This window comes from Podospora anserina, chromosome 5 (genome assembly GCF_000226545.1).
Source record: "Podospora anserina S mat+ genomic DNA chromosome 5, supercontig 9".
In the NCBI taxonomy this organism is placed as follows: Eukaryota; Fungi; Ascomycota; class Sordariomycetes; order Sordariales; family Podosporaceae; genus Podospora; species Podospora anserina.
The window spans coordinates 917684-932552 of record NW_001914843.1 but is presented as its reverse complement, the minus strand read 5'-3'; the positions used below and the strand labels follow the sequence as shown (position 1 = coordinate 932552).

Genomic DNA, 14869 nt, shown 5'->3' with positions numbered 1-14869 from the left:
GGTGCATTTTTTGGCGCCAGAATCCCCTCGGGGCTGTTGTCACAGTAAGCCAACAAGCAGGTCAGACAGTGTACGGGGCGCCGGGCGCCCGCAGCCAATCATTAGAGAACCAATAAGATTGGGACCGGGGACCGCGGCGGGGCTCACGGTCCACAGTTCAGGACGGACCAATAAGGTGAGTACCGAGGACCGTCTGTAAGTCAACGGTCCACGGTCCCAAGGTCTATATATACGGAGGAACTGGCTGGTGTAGATAGACAGTTCCGCAGTATGCAATGACAAGTCACAATCGTGGTATCTTAGCTGTTGTGATTGAGACATCTTGTTGTGCACTATTTAGCTGCACCGAACCAATTGTCAGAAGTTACCTTCAACCAGTATCCCTTTCAGAGGTTCTGTACAGGGGTTCGTCACACTGATGCCTTCGCCACACCGCTTTCTGTCTCCTACCTCTCCTACCTCTCCTACCCCTCCCCAGCCTAAGATAGCATCTGAACACCCTCTAGACAGCACGGTATTGGAACACAAGATCCCACGTTTACGTTCAAAGGACTACCAATACGAGCTGCGTGCTATTGCCAATACTATTTCCAGCGCGAACTTAGTGTTCATCGGGGCTGGCAATAGCGCCGCCGCAGGCATTCCCGTAAGTATAGTTAGCCTTCCCCTATCTACATATTCTGAGAGGCCTAGAACTACCGGTCTAAGGCGGGATATACAATTCACTTTGTAATTCTGACTGACTTTCGGGGAGGAGGAGCTTTTATTTAGGCAAGTCTTGCTGACCGTCGAAGGAGGACGGTCCATTCGTGCAACCCTGGATAACCGTCAGGGGTTCCGGAGAACGTGAGCGGTTGATTGGTCATCGATAGTTAGCGAATCTATATTGGCATCACTGGTCGACCGCAAAGACGAGCGGTGTCGGACTATCTCCTCGACCCTGGCAAAATGCAACCTGTCGAGGTTCCCAAGTTCAAAGCCGTCCCACCAGGCGGGTTTGGGGGGACAATAGATGGGTCACTCGGTATGATAACCGGCAGACTCGAGCTTGAACCAGGGTTGACAGAGTGACCGGCCGCATGAGCGCTTGGAGGGGAGATATATGTAGTGAGGGGAGCGAGGAAGAAAGATGGGTGAAGTTGGAGAGACTCAGGGAGGTGGCGATAGTGTTCTCGTTATACCCTGGCTTCCCCCTCCTGCTGAGCAGGGTAAACCACACGTACTAAAACCAATGACAACCTCAAGACGCCTCTTTGGCGAGATCTTGTTGGTTCTCTGCTAATGCGACGGGATTAGCACCCGCGATTCCAGTGTGGGTGGGCGGTAAAGGCTACTATTTGAGGCAGCTTCTAGTGCCCCTGTTTCTGTCTCTTACTCTCCCTCATCGCTTAGAAGGAGACCTAGAATGGAGACCGCACAGAACCTGAATGGTGAAATACTGACAGATCATTTTGTTTACGTCTGGAACCTTATAGAGCCCGAGTTACGAATCATTGCAAATGTTGTAGCTGGGGCTAAACAAGTCTTGGTGGTTACAAGGCTGGGATCAGCACGGCTGCCGGTATTCCCATAAGTTAGTTGAATTCTACTGCCTTAGTATTGGCTGACAGGTCCAGGACTACGACTCCAAAAGTAGTATATATACTATGGGCGAGGTTTTCCACGAAAAGGCCCTGAGAAATACGCAGAGACGGATGCGAGGCCTGGCGCTCGCACTCGTGATCCACGGCACAGTCCAGTAGCAGTAAGCCCACAGAGAACAATGGGAATGTGGTCGGGTTTGAACGTACAATCAGCCTCTCGTTGGGTGAAGATGCTACCGCAAATTGCATCCCACTACATGGCAGTGCTGAATCCTTGCGATGCCTGGTCTGCTGTGAAGCTTACTTCTAGGATGAGGAACTGGAGGGAGATCTTGCGGACGAAGAAGAGCCCTTGTTGTCGATTTTTGGCATCCCCAACCAGGACTGGATTGATATACGGCGGAAGAGCTCCATTGGCCGACTTTGGCCAAATATCCTCTACCTAGCTGAGAATAACTGGGGTGGTGGAAACATCGCCAATCTCACCAACCATAATCAACAAAGAAGCCCGACCTTCTTCTCGTTCTTGGGCCAAGCTTGGATGAGTCTATCAGGAGCGCCGCCAAGGCAGTGGAGTAATCTACCCCATCGAAGGTTGTGAAGTTAACAGACTATGGAGCGTGATTACATTAACCCATGTTAGCCCACAAAGGGGAGCAATACGCAAAAGCGGCTGGGAAAAGTGGCTTTATCCATTTACCCCTCATGCCAAGGGCAGCTGCGCCTTGCAACCGCCGCAAACGCGTTTGGTTGGATACGAAGAAAATTTGCAACGCGTTGGTGACATGAAGGGCACAAAGCAGTGGTTAGAAACACACAACTGTAGATTTGGGAAACGGAGTGGGGAAACGGAATCGCAAGAAACATCCCGTTCAAGACGTCTACCGTTATTAACACGTAAGCCCGTTTGCTGAGTCAGCAACTTCCCTCAAAACATAAAGTGGACTATCAGGTCAAGGAACACGTTCTCGCCCTCGTGATCATTATGACAGGTTCGAGTCTTCATTGTTGTTCAGAAGGTGCGGTTTTTTGTCTTCATGGCTACTAGTTCTGGACCCTTCTGAGCAGACAGGGAGCTTTTATGGGCAAAAAGAAATGACCACATCGTGTAACGGGAATTGAGCCCGACGTGGGGGTCGAACCCACAACCTTGAGATTACGGAGGAACTCCTTAAGAGTCTCACGCTCTACCGATTGAGCTAGCCGGGCGATGTGCCTTGGCCACTGAGTTGATGGACGGGTTGGCTGGGAATTGGCTTCATGGATCGGGAGTTTCGGCGTTTGGGATGGTTTCAGTTTTTTTCCCTCGTTTTTTTGCGTGGCTTGTGGTTGGTGGAGGTTGAGAACCCACTTGTTGTACTGGGATCAAGGTTTGATGTTGTTAAGGCTGAAGTGGCAAAACTTAGGAAAGACAGTTCAACAGGCATTTGCCCAAGATGATTCTGCTTTTCAGTGGTACCCTGATGGGCTATGGGAATTGGAAATTCCGAATTTTCGGAGCACCTTCATAGTCGGCCTTGGGTGTGCTTCGCTGAATAGTACCAAAGTTAGGGGCATTATAAAGGTATGTACTCTTTCAACTTGGCTATTTAGCGATCCGACTTACACCAAACCCTGTGCTCCCCTCGGTTATACCGGCCTCTCAGAAACTATCTTAGCAATGTTATTCACGCGAATCGTTCCTCATGCTGACCTACATTAAATATGTCACAGTGCTCGGAGATAAGTATTGTCACCTTCATGTGTAAATTGGACGAAAGAGATCTCAAAAGACACTCATCTTACGTATTCTATACCCATCAGCCACTAGGGGTACACATATGTAAAACCGCGTCATTCCCATCCCCTACCCGGCGCAATCTCTTTATAACTAGGTACCTAGGTGTAAAGCCCCACCACGCAGACCATCTACGCGACCTTGAGCTGAGCTCTAACACAGCCGGGGCGTATCCAATCCGCTGTTGCAATAATGAGTTTATATCGCAGCGCCATAACGAACCCAACTCCAGCGCAGATATAGAACATCTCATGAGGCCGTCCCGGACAACGCTGCATGTCGCAGACCGATCCCCGCTCTGTAAAGCGTCGTCGCGTGTCTTCAGGAATAAGACGGCCGCATCCTTATCAACTAACGTCCCATAGTCCACTAGAGGTATGCCCGAAGTCGGTTGCGCCACCCGCGCTGTCACTAAAACTCAGAGAGGCGGAAACGGAGCCTGTGAGGTACATGCCTCTAAACTGGCTGGGGTCGTCGAGCATGACCAGCTTGCTTACTCTGTTCCCGACCTTGAACTGAACCGGCTCGGCACAGCCCGGCGACCTGTAGTCCGGTGCCGACAAAATGAAGATACCCGAGGAGGGGCAAGTCGTGAGCTTAGTGTACCCCGTCCCAGGTGCGATGCAGATCACGAAGCCGTCCTGGTCAACCTTGCATGTCACAACCGCATCTCCCCTTCCAGCAGCCACCTGGTCGCTCGCAAAGTACAAGATACCGTGGGGATTAGTGTCGTATTGTCTCGCATAGAGCTTGATCCTAGGGTCGGCAGCCAACAGAGGCTGTTCACCAGGGCGGTACAAAATATTAGTTGCACCAGCTAAGTTGGCAGCCGAGCTTATATAGCTGTTGTCGGAGCCAGAGAGGTACCGGGCCGAATAGATGCCTCCAACCACAACCACATTGATCGTTTGGACTGGCTATACAGTGGTCGTGGTGGTTGTTGTAGTCCTGGTGTTGGTGAGGAGGGTTGACGTGGTGGACACAGTCACGAGCGGGTAATCAGTTGTGGTGACGGTTTTGTCCACGACAAACACAGAAGTGGAGGAAATGGTATTGCTAGCTGTTGCAGAGATCATTGACATAGAGGTCTCAGCGATCTCAGCGGTGACTGTCTCGGTGATGTCGGCGACGGCACCAATGCACGAGCAGGCGGACCAGTATTCGGTGTAGCCGGAGCAAACAGGAGCAGAAGACGTAGTTGCCGTGACCATCTCAGTAGTCTCGGTCGTCGTAGAAGTCGCAATGTTTCTTTGAGTTGATGACCCCTGTCTGATGGAACTTCGGGTTGATGACGACGGCGCCGCCTTGCTGGCCTGTCGCACCGATGACAAGGATGGTGTTGGATGCCATATTGCAGCGATGGTGTGGTCGTTGAGGGTATGATACTTTGGTTACCAAATTATCTTTTTGGAGAATTTAGAGTAGAAAGTGCTCGATACAGTAAAGATATTGAGAAAATGAAAGACTTAAGGTAGGTAGTACTTGCCTTTATATCGTCGCCAGTGATGTCAACCATACTCTTCGTCGGCATTCTAAAAACCGAGCAAAGGGAGTACTGTTTGATACCTAGATTACCAAACAATCGGCAATCGGGGTTGGCGTTGCCCGCCATTCTATCTTGGCAAAGTCCGATAAGCGAAAGCCTCGCTTATGTAACAACCGCTTCCCCCCCAACAACCCCACACAAGCCCCTCCAAGCATCGCTGCCTTGCCCATCATCGTCATCAGCCAACCATCGCTTGTCGCATTCCCTCCAAACCCAACCACCAAACCACTATCGCGACCACCACCATTGCGATCATCGCCATCGCAACCCCTTTTTCCGAACAACAACCTCCCCCCTTAATTCCAAGCCCTTCCCAGGCCCAAAAACCGCCAAAATGAACCGCCTCTTCGGCACCCCCGCCCCAAAAGCCCCCAAACCAACCCTCAACACCGCCATCACCTCCCTCGACACCCGCATCTCCTCCATCGACGTCAAGCTCTCCGCCCTCAACACCGAGCTAACAACCTACCAAACCAAGCTCTCCAAAATGCGCGACGGCCCCGGCAAGACCGCCCTAAAGCAAAAAGCCCTCAAAGTCCTCCAGCGCCGCAAACAATACGAAGCCCAGCGCGACCAGCTCCAGTCCCAAGTCTGGAACATGGAGCAGGCCCAGACAATGCAGGACAACCTCAAAAACACAATGGTCACCATCGACGCACTAAAGCAAACAAACAAGGCCCTGAAAAAAGAGTACGGCAAGGTCGACATCGACAAGATTGAGCGCCTGCAGGACGAGATGGCGGATCTGCTGGACGTGGGGAATGAGATACAGGAAAGCCTGGCGAGGAGTTATGACATTCCCGAAGATGTGGACGAGGCAGAGTTGGATGCCGAGCTCGAAGCCTTGGGGCAGGAGGTCGAGTTGGAAAGGGAGATGATGGGCGGGGACATGAATTCACTGCCGAGTTTTATGCAGGATGAGGTGCCCGAGTTTATCGATGAGCCGCCTGTTGCTGGGCAGGCCGGCAAGGTCAAGGAGGCTGCTGGTTAATGTCTCCCCCAAAAAGATGGGAGAGAGAGCGCGGCTGTGTACAAGGAATGGAGTGTGTGGGGATCATGGTACATTTTATAGGCAAAAAAGACAACAAAGTTTTGTTCAACGCCCACCATTGCCACAGACACACCTGCTGAAGAGCCATCATGGCCTCTCTCGTATATCTCCCGGTCGGATAATGCTATGATTTAAAAACCCCTTCTAATTAAATACCACTTCCCCGCCCCCAAATGTCGTTATGTATCGATCCAAAAAATGATCAGGCAAAAAAAAAAAAGAAACAAGTTCCTGAGAACAAACTACAAAGCTATACACACGCACCTTTCTCGAGACCCATACAGCAGCACCCATTTTCCTCCAAAAACTCCAACAAAGATCTCACACTCCTGCATCCCCCCATCTATTCCACCGGCCCAAAAAACTGCGCCGCCTGCTCCAACTCCTTATCCCCATTGCAAAAATCCCACCCCACAATCACACTCGTCTGACTGCAGCAAATGATCCGTCTCGCATCATATTGAAGCTTGAACACGCGCGCCGGGTTAGCCGCGTCGTGGCCCTCAACCGGAGCATTATGGGCAACGTGTGGATGGTGATGATGAGGGTGATGGTTTGTCTGAACAGGAACAGGGGCAGGAACAGGAGCAGGAGCCGGGGCAGTGGGGGTGGAGGTGGAAGAAGGAGCAGGAGGGAGTTGTACCTGATGCACACGTCCGTGTCCCCCAGAAGCCAGTTCCGCATGTGCCTGATACGCTACGGCCGCCTGCTGCTGGCTAGCCGTCAACAGCCGAGCTGCCGGTAACGCCGGTGCTGCTGATGACGACGATGATGATGATGCCTGAGCAGGCTCGGTATTGCTTCTGTGTTGTTGTGAAGATGCTGAAGGGCCCGTCAGTGCGTTCGTTGCTGCCGCAATCGCTTCCGCATTCCGCTGAGCCTCCCGTCGTAGCCTGGTCTGCTCGAATTGAGCTCTAATCAAAGCACCAGAAAAGGCTTGTCGAAGCTGACTCCGTGTGACAGCGTTCTGCAATCGGTCGATCTTGCCTTCAATGTACTGTCGCTGTGTCAAGATGATGGGATGGTTGCCGATGGCGCGTGTAAAGGCTTGGGCGCCTGCTTGGATTGCCTCGTCGATTAGCGCCCGTATTTGTTCGCTATCCGATCTCGGAGGCGGTACTGAAGGCCCGGCCGATGTGCTTGGTGGTGCGCTCGCGGTCTGTGTTGGTAGGGAATTGTTTGCTGTGAGCGTGCTTGACGAACCGCCGGGTTGTTGCGAGGGACCCGGTCGCACCGAAGGGTGTAAAGGGATCGCCGCAGCAGCAGCGTCCAGGAAATTCGACACCGGGGGAAGTGTTGTCCGTCCCAGCTTGACCGCAACGGCAGCGGCTTCCTCTTGCTTGAGGTGCTGCTGGTCTTTCCAGATGCCCTCCTTGTCTCGGCGCCAGATGATAATACTAGTATCATAACTGCCACTGACGATCCGGCCATATTTGCCCCCTCCGCCTCCAGGTGGGAGCTTTGCACCGTAGGCACAGATGTCCTCCGGTCTTCTGGATCCTGCATTTCCCTGCCGACGACCAGCTTTCGGGCGGTCTGTGCCGTCAAGTAACCCTGCCTCGAGCGCCTTGAAGTAAGCCTCATCCACCTTCTTTGCCGCCTCCGCATCATCTTCGGCCTGGAAGGGCAAATCTCCAAATCCAGCTTGAACCGTCCGTACCAAAGCAGAGTGCGCACGAAGGCTCGCTACCTCCAGACCTGTCGCCCTGTCAAACACCTTTACTTCATGGTCACTGCTACCGCTGACAATTCGCCGGCCATCGTACTGAACGCATGCGATTCCTTTGGTATGGCCAACAATGGTGCGGCTGCATGTCTGAGTCGGCCAATCCCAAACCTTGATATGGCGGTCACCGCTTGCAGACACAATTTCCCGGTCGTGGATCTGAACAGCATTGACGGCCGCACTATGGCCTTCCAATACGCCGATCAAAGTCCAAGCCGGAGTTTGTGGGAGGTCCTCGGGAGCCATAGGGATGTTGTAACCGTAGTTGATGGTGGTGGGCACGGGGCTCACCTCCCGGTATCCAAGGTCGCCAGCGCGCAGAGGTCGGCGGTTGAAGACCTTGATCAGCTTATCCTTGGAGCAAGTGACCAGGATCCGTTTGTCAAACTTGACGTTGAGTACAGATTCCCGGTGGGCAGTTTTGAGTGTCTGGATCACCTTTCCGGTCGAGAACTTCCAAATGATCACGTCCGAGTCCGAACTGCCTGACACGATGATGTCCTCCTCGGGGTCAGAGTCAAACTGCAGGCAGAGAACCGACCCGCGATGTTGCGACAAGGTGCGGAGGCAGCGCCGTGTCTCCAAATCCCACACCTTGATCGTCCGGTCTCGACTGCCGCTGACCAAATACTGTGGGTTAAACTGCAGACTGTAAATACATTCCCCATGCCCTTCTTCTGGATAATTAGGATGGGGTAGCTGGAAGTTTGTGTATTTTCCTAGGTCCCAGTTGGACTCGAGGCGTCGGCGCATTGTGTATACGTGCTTCCAATTAAGCTTATATCTGCGGTCGTGGTCATCCAGAACCCATAGCGTGGATCTCGGTAATCTTGATAGGGGCGTGGCTAGTACTGTGTCCAAGAAGTTGCCTTTGGATCGCGTTGAAGAACTGGATTCCGGTGAGCGTGCCCTCCCTTTGCCCTTGTCCAGCGAGGCGCTCTTATTCGCCGACCCCGAACCTGAGCCAACACTCTTTACTTCCAGATCATCCAGTCTTCGTGAGATGCTACCACCGTCAGCACTTCCTGTCGGTCCGCCAAACAGACTGCTTTCTGACGCGTCCATCTCGGCGGGCTCCTGCTTTATTGCTCCCGCGTCCAGCATGACACTATCCATGTCAGCATCGAGGTTTGAAGAGACGGTAATGGCGCGCTTCTTATGCGCATGACCCTCAGTTTCCGAGTCAACTCGCCGTGACACTCCCTGACGAACTCCATTGATGCTCTTCTCCCAGGCGGCGATCTCTTTCGGTTTTGCAGACCAGCCCTCCATATAATACAGCTGTTCCCACAGCTTGCGATCCAAAGCGAGGCTGTACCATGTTCTACATGCGCGCGCAACGCTGATGAGCGAGACGGGGTCGAGGAAGCTGAGAATCTTGAGGCACACCTCGGGGGGCAGGTAGCGGATGAAGTCGATGTTGAGTCTGGGGTTGAGGTGTTCTACTATTTCCGAGATTACAGAGGTAGGAAGGTCATTTAAGAGCGCCATCGCAAGTTCTGCCCGGTGTCAAGGTTAGAGTTGGAGTCGGCACAATATCAAAACCATAGGATCATCGGGAAGCATGGCATGGGTGCAACCGGAGCATCAGCCACCCGCCGCGGCCACTAGCCTTTGTTGGATGGAACAGCTTGGAGCGCAACGTACCGGTCTTGCGAGAAATGGAGAGGTTAGATATATGTTGAAGCATCCATGCCGGGAAATCCGATGCAGCTTGAGAGGAACTCAGGGCCGAGACCGAATCGTCGCGCGTCTTGTGGGAGAAGGATGCAGAAGCGGAAATCGCGGTCAGGGGGTCTTCTGAGTAACCTTCGTCGGCCTGGGAAGCGAAACCAGCCATGATTTGCAACACTACGGAGTAAGCGCGCTGCCAGGAGTCGGCGGGCGGAAAAGTTGGGGTCTGTCGCTCCTAGAATGCGAGAGCCTGGTGCTACGGACACGACCTCGGGTTGGCAGGTAAAGCGAAGACGCAAGGACGACTCTGTTTTGTGATGCGCCCGAGAGCGAGATACGCAAGTGTGAGTTGTTGTGGTTGTGTGCCTGGACAATGGCGGTTGCGTTCAGGCTCCAAAGACCACTGACAGGGCAGTGCGGAGCTGGAAGCTGGAATGGCGACTGAACGTGCCTTTACTCCAGAGCTGGGTCCGTTGGCGATTCGCTGCGCTGGTCAGCGAATCCTCCGCAATGATTGATTTCTAGCTGGTGGGCAGGCTGAGAGAAGCCAAGCGTTGTGCATGCTTCCACAAGTCTCCTTTGTCGTGTGTCACTCGAAGATACCTGTTTCCCTCTTCTTCAGCAGTGGCTGGGCCTTCTATGTTCGGGGCATCGACATCATCAAGTCTTGCGTCGCTGACAAACCCGGCATTGGGGGTTGGTCCCACTTTTCATACTTTGTGGTCCGAGCGGTCTACTGCGGTCTTAAAGCGGTTAGCCCCGCTTACACCTCAAATTGAAATTATGGAACAACAGCACAGAGCCATCACCAAAAGTCGGTTTTGAGTAGGTAGTGTCTACTTGCTGTAAAACCTTTCTTTACACTCGGCGGCTTCTGATGAGATTATGCATTTATTTTCCCGCTTTATCCTGGTCGCTGACTTGGATTCCACTAGGTGCCACCGTCGACGAGGCTGAACTCTAAGCTGGTATGTGGGCATTTATAGTTACTATGGTGTATGTGTTGATGATTGTTCTAATAATGAAGGCTTATATGATTGAGTGGCTGAAGCCGTTCAAAATGTACAACCATACAGGTACCACATTGAAAGCCCCAGGTCCTTTTTTTCCCCCAAACAACACCAGGTAGAGCCTAGTGGCTTCGATTTTAGGACAACTCGACGCTTTAAAGGAGAGACTCGCACAGACTCGTCATAGGTGATCATGGAAAAGATCCTGTTCTCTTCCAAAATTCCGCAACCACACTCTCGGGTCTCAAAATGGAATTTCGGGGTGCATCAGGGCCCGAGAGACTCAGAGAATTTCATTTTTGATTGTTCTTGCAGTGGCCTGATGGAATGACAAAGATCTTTGACGGCGGGATTTCCGAGTTTGTTGCAGGCTCTTTGACAGCAACGTGGTGACGGGACCATTGCTGTTGACGTTGCCGTGCTTTAGAAGGGTTGGGGTTGTCAAGAGTTGGCTTAAGCTTTTAGGGAGTGGTCCACTTGGAAGTCAAATATGGATTAGCGCCGAAGATTGGGGAAACGCCTGAAACATTTTGGACCCACCCCAAATCATGCCTGATGCCTGATGGAGGGGCACGACCCCTCCGCCTCATGCATCGCCGGTTGGAAACGGCAAAGACGACAACGAGGGAGATATTCTAGAAGAGCAACCATCTCAGAAATGGAAGCCATAAGGAAAACGCTGCCGTCTTCCGAGGGCTTTAAAATGTTGGAAATTGGTTGGGCAAGGCACAAAGCCCAGTATGGAGACGTACCAAGATGGGAGGTGGAGCAAGTTTGACCCCTTCTGATTTGAATGTACATGAACGCAATAACTCATCTGCATTCACTTACTCGCGGCCCTATTGTTTATAGTAAGCATTGATCTCTAAGAGTCATCCATATCCTGATTCTCCAAGGGTTGTTATCTTCTCTCTAGAACAGCAAAAAGATCGGGTAGACAAGTACTTGGACGATGGAGGCTCGAAACACGCTTCGGCAAAGCTCGAGGGATGTGTTATTCCCAAACACACTCGACACAGGACACTTGATTCCAAAAACAGTCATGCGGAACGGCACGACATGGAATTGTCAGGTAAACCGCACTTTGTACTGGACCTATTGGCCGATCGACCAGGCACACACAGAGGGAGACGGGGGAGAATGTCACTCTCCTGCAGAGAGCACGTTACCGTTACCGCGAGGGACATTGGCGACTAACAAGGCTGAGAAGGGGACATCAACATTCATGTTTCGATTCTATAGCCAAGGGTGGCCCATCACAGCAGCAGCGACAGTCACATAGACAATCAAAAATGCATTACATTCGTTCCCAGCAGTAATGGAGGCCAAAATGACGTTTCCTAAGCGGAATCTCGTCAGCGGGCAGGCTAGCGGTCAAGTACCTAAAGTTAGGGACACTGGCCGCCAGCCGTTGATCACACCCGGCCGTTGTCCCCGCCCCGCCCGCACATTTCTTGGCCCCCATTTTCTCCCACGGGCACCACTCAGCACTCACCACCACCACAGACCACAGCGAACTGGAACCCACACGCTGAAGAGACAACGCCCCAACCCCGGGCTGGCTCATCCTTTTCGCACGCCAACCAACCATCTCCGAGAGCGGTCCTTGCCACGACCTTTCGTTTCAAACCACATCTCAACACCGCACCCGCTACCCGCTACGTGCGTGAGATCGAGTAGCACTCTCGTCAACGTTATCCTCGCACTTTTTGCGACATCGCGAGCCGGCGCAACACCTCGCACGCACCCGACCGCACACCGACACACCACCACCACTCAGCCACACGCTGTCCGCGAGAAAGGGAGCCGACGAGCCAAGGCCACCCCAGCCACGGGAGAGAGCAGCACCACGCAGGAACTGGGATCGGCCACGCCCGACGAGACTGGAACATAAGACACAGTGTTGCAACGCTCTTGACTACGACGACGACGACGACGACGAAGACGACATTGATAGACTGCGACGCCGAGGCTCGCAGCATCACGGATTGGGTACTTTGCACTAGCAACCGGTAGAGAGACGCCGCGGCCAGCACCTGCCATTCCGCCGGCAAGCGATACAAAGTGGCGGCGAGGAAGCAAGCGCTGTGGGACAAGGCAAACAAGGCGGGAGCCGACAACCTAGCCTCGACAATACCCGGTGCGACTCGAGATCCTCGAAAAAAGTAGACTTCAGCTCTGGCTAGGTTGCAACATTCCGCGAGCCGACCGACCTGACATTCATCCGCCCTACACAGCGAGCACCTAGCTGCGTCGCCGTTGTATCCCGAATTCAATCCCTTCCCCCGACCGACCGACCGATCGAGATCTGTAGAGGCCCGACGTCGACGCCGACTCCGGTTACTGCCTCTACAGGCAAATCCACACGGCGGTCTGCGGATGGAGAGCTGGTTATGGCCCATGCTCCCCTACTCCGCATGAACACCGGCCCTGCCGCAACAATGGATGTTGTCGATAGATTAACCAGCATGACTGTACCTGGCGCGCCACCACGCGTGAGCCAGCTTTCTGGCTCGTCCACTTTTCCAGTAACCAATTCCTCGACGTCTCTCAACTCTCTGAACAACGCCACAACCTTCGCCGCATCATCCACTGGTAATGTCGTGGCCACCAATAACATCATCAACCAAAAGGCCGATGCGTCGCGCTCTCTATACCAGATATGCGTTTCTTTAAAGCAGCGGCTGGCCAAGGTTCCCGGCTTTGAGGGGTATCTAGAGCAACTCAATGAAATGGCCGCCGAATCCATGGAGGGACCAGTGGAATCGCTCTGGGAGCTGCTACGATCAGGGTTTCCACTGCTAGCTATCTACAATGCTCTCCAACCCGAAGTGCCACTCCAGGTCGATGAACCCCCTGGAGCCAACAAGTCCAAGCTGGCAAAGATTGCGATCCTGAGATTTGTCGAGGCTTGCAAATCCAAGCTCAATGTTCCCGCAGCTGATTCTTTCATCATTACGGATTTGACAGGACAGGACACGACGGGTTTCGTCAAGGTGTGTTTATTCCTTCCCACCGATCTAGTTGGGTGTTTTGCTAACAATGATTCAGGTTACCTCTGTAATCAATTATGTTCTTGATCTTCTCGAGGTCAAGGGTCTTATGCTCGAAGTTCAGCCCTATCCCGAAGACGATATGATGCAACCAGGCTCTCAAATGAGCCACCGAGACTACGTTGTGCGCGAGATGGTAGACACGGAACGGAAGTACGTCCAGGATCTCGAGAACCTACAGGATTTGAAGAAGACACTAGAAGAGAGGGGCATTATTCCAGGAGATGTTGTGCACAACATTTTCCTTAACATCAATGCCATCTTGGACTGCCAACGCAAATTCTTAATCAGGGTAGAAACGACAAACTCAATGCCGGCTGCCAGGCAAGAATGGGGAAGCCCATTTGTAGCCTACGAGGAGGTATTCAACAACTGCTACCAGCCCTTCATTGCAAACCAGAAAAAGGCTGGCAAACTAGCAAGCCAGGTGTTTGACAAGATCCAGACGGCAGCACACGCTGTAGCCTGCGACTTGAACACGCTTGACGGGTTCTTGCTGAAGCCGATGCAAAGACTGGTCAAATATCCACTTCTTCTGAACGTAAGTGTATTTTCCCATGTTACCGGTGTGCCGTGTACTGACTTGGAGATAGGAATTGCTCAAGAAGTGTGACGATGAAACAGTCAGAGCAGACCTTTCGGCAGGTATTGAAGCAGCCAGCCGCGTGCTACAAAAGGCCAACGAAGCAGTCGATCGCGCAGAGCTCGACGAAGCACTGGAAGAATTGATGGGCAGGGTTGACGACTGGAAAAACCACCAAGTCAGCCAATTTGGAAAACTCATATTGCACGGTGTTTACACCGTTATTCCGGGCAAGAGTGATCAAGAGAAGGACGTAAGTGCAAATTACCTTTTCATCAGGGGGGTCTTTGACAACAAGATATATGATGCTGATGGGTTACCCACGCAGTATGAGATCTATCTCTTTGAGAACATCTTGCTTTGCTGCAAAGAGTTGCTCCCAGGCAAGAATAAGGATAAGAAGGACAAGACCAAGTCGACTGGACCGAAGGTTCGCAACAAAAACAATAAGCTCCAGCTTAAGGGTCGGATTTTTATGACGAATGTGACCGATGTGGTAGCACTGTCGAAGACTGGTTCATACACTGTCCAAATTTGGTGGAAGGGTGATCCCGGCGTGGAGAACTTTATCATCAAGTTCCAGAATGAGGAAATGATGAAGAAGTGGGCGACCGGACTGGAGCAGCAACGGAAGGAGAAGACAGGCCAGGTGCAACAAAGCCCGGAGAGACCGGCAACGAACTTCACGTGGATGGCTTCCCAGAGTAGTGGACTGGAAAACCCATACGCCGAGAAGGACGATGATGATGATGACGATTCGTCCACTTTGATCGCACCGTCGGGGACTGCCACGCCGGCTGCGTACAACCCGCCCATGGCGTTACCTGGAACAATGCCGCGCAATGCTTCAAGCACCAGCTTGCGGA

The 14869-nt window shown here is 52.6% G+C and overlaps 4 protein-coding genes across 4 annotated transcripts in view, besides 1 other annotated feature; 2 read left to right on the top strand and 2 right to left on the bottom strand.

Annotated features, from left to right (window-relative positions):
* Positions 1-2704: 2704 nt before the first annotated feature.
* Positions 2705-2792, bottom strand: a tRNA (tRNA-Lys).
* A 915-nt stretch (positions 2793-3707) lies between these two features.
* On the bottom strand, positions 3708-4571 carry PODANS_5_10082 (uncharacterized protein; the record flags this gene model as incomplete). The annotated part of the gene is made up of 2 exons (XM_001904802.1): positions 3708-4277; positions 4350-4571. 2 exons carry the CDS (start codon positions 4569-4571, stop codon positions 3708-3710), a joined length of 792 nt encoding a protein of 263 aa, XP_001904837.1.
* A 77-nt stretch (positions 4572-4648) lies between these two features.
* PODANS_5_10080 (uncharacterized protein) lies at positions 4649-5897 on the top strand (the record flags this gene model as incomplete). The annotated part of the gene is made up of 2 exons (XM_001904801.1): positions 4649-4724; positions 4840-5897. The coding sequence occupies 2 exons, from the start codon at positions 4649-4651 to the stop codon at positions 5895-5897; spliced, it is 1134 nt and encodes a 377-aa protein (XP_001904836.1).
* A 403-nt stretch (positions 5898-6300) lies between these two features.
* On the bottom strand, positions 6301-9523 carry PODANS_5_10070 (uncharacterized protein; the record flags this gene model as incomplete). The annotated part of the gene is made up of 2 exons (XM_001904800.1): positions 6301-9128; positions 9331-9523. 2 exons carry the CDS (start codon positions 9521-9523, stop codon positions 6301-6303), a joined length of 3021 nt encoding a protein of 1006 aa, XP_001904835.1.
* Positions 9524-12760: 3237 nt separating this feature from the next.
* The window catches only part of PODANS_5_10060 (uncharacterized protein), a gene marked incomplete at both ends in the record, with an annotated part of 2780 nt that continues 671 nt past the window's right edge, over positions 12761-14869 (top strand). Inside the window, 3 exons of the mRNA XM_001904799.1 lie at positions 12761-13363; positions 13485-13961; positions 14029-14868. Coding sequence (XP_001904834.1) covers positions 12761-13363; positions 13485-13961; positions 14029-14868 — 1920 coding nt within the window. The remainder of the gene's footprint in view (positions 13364-13484; positions 13962-14028; position 14869) is intronic.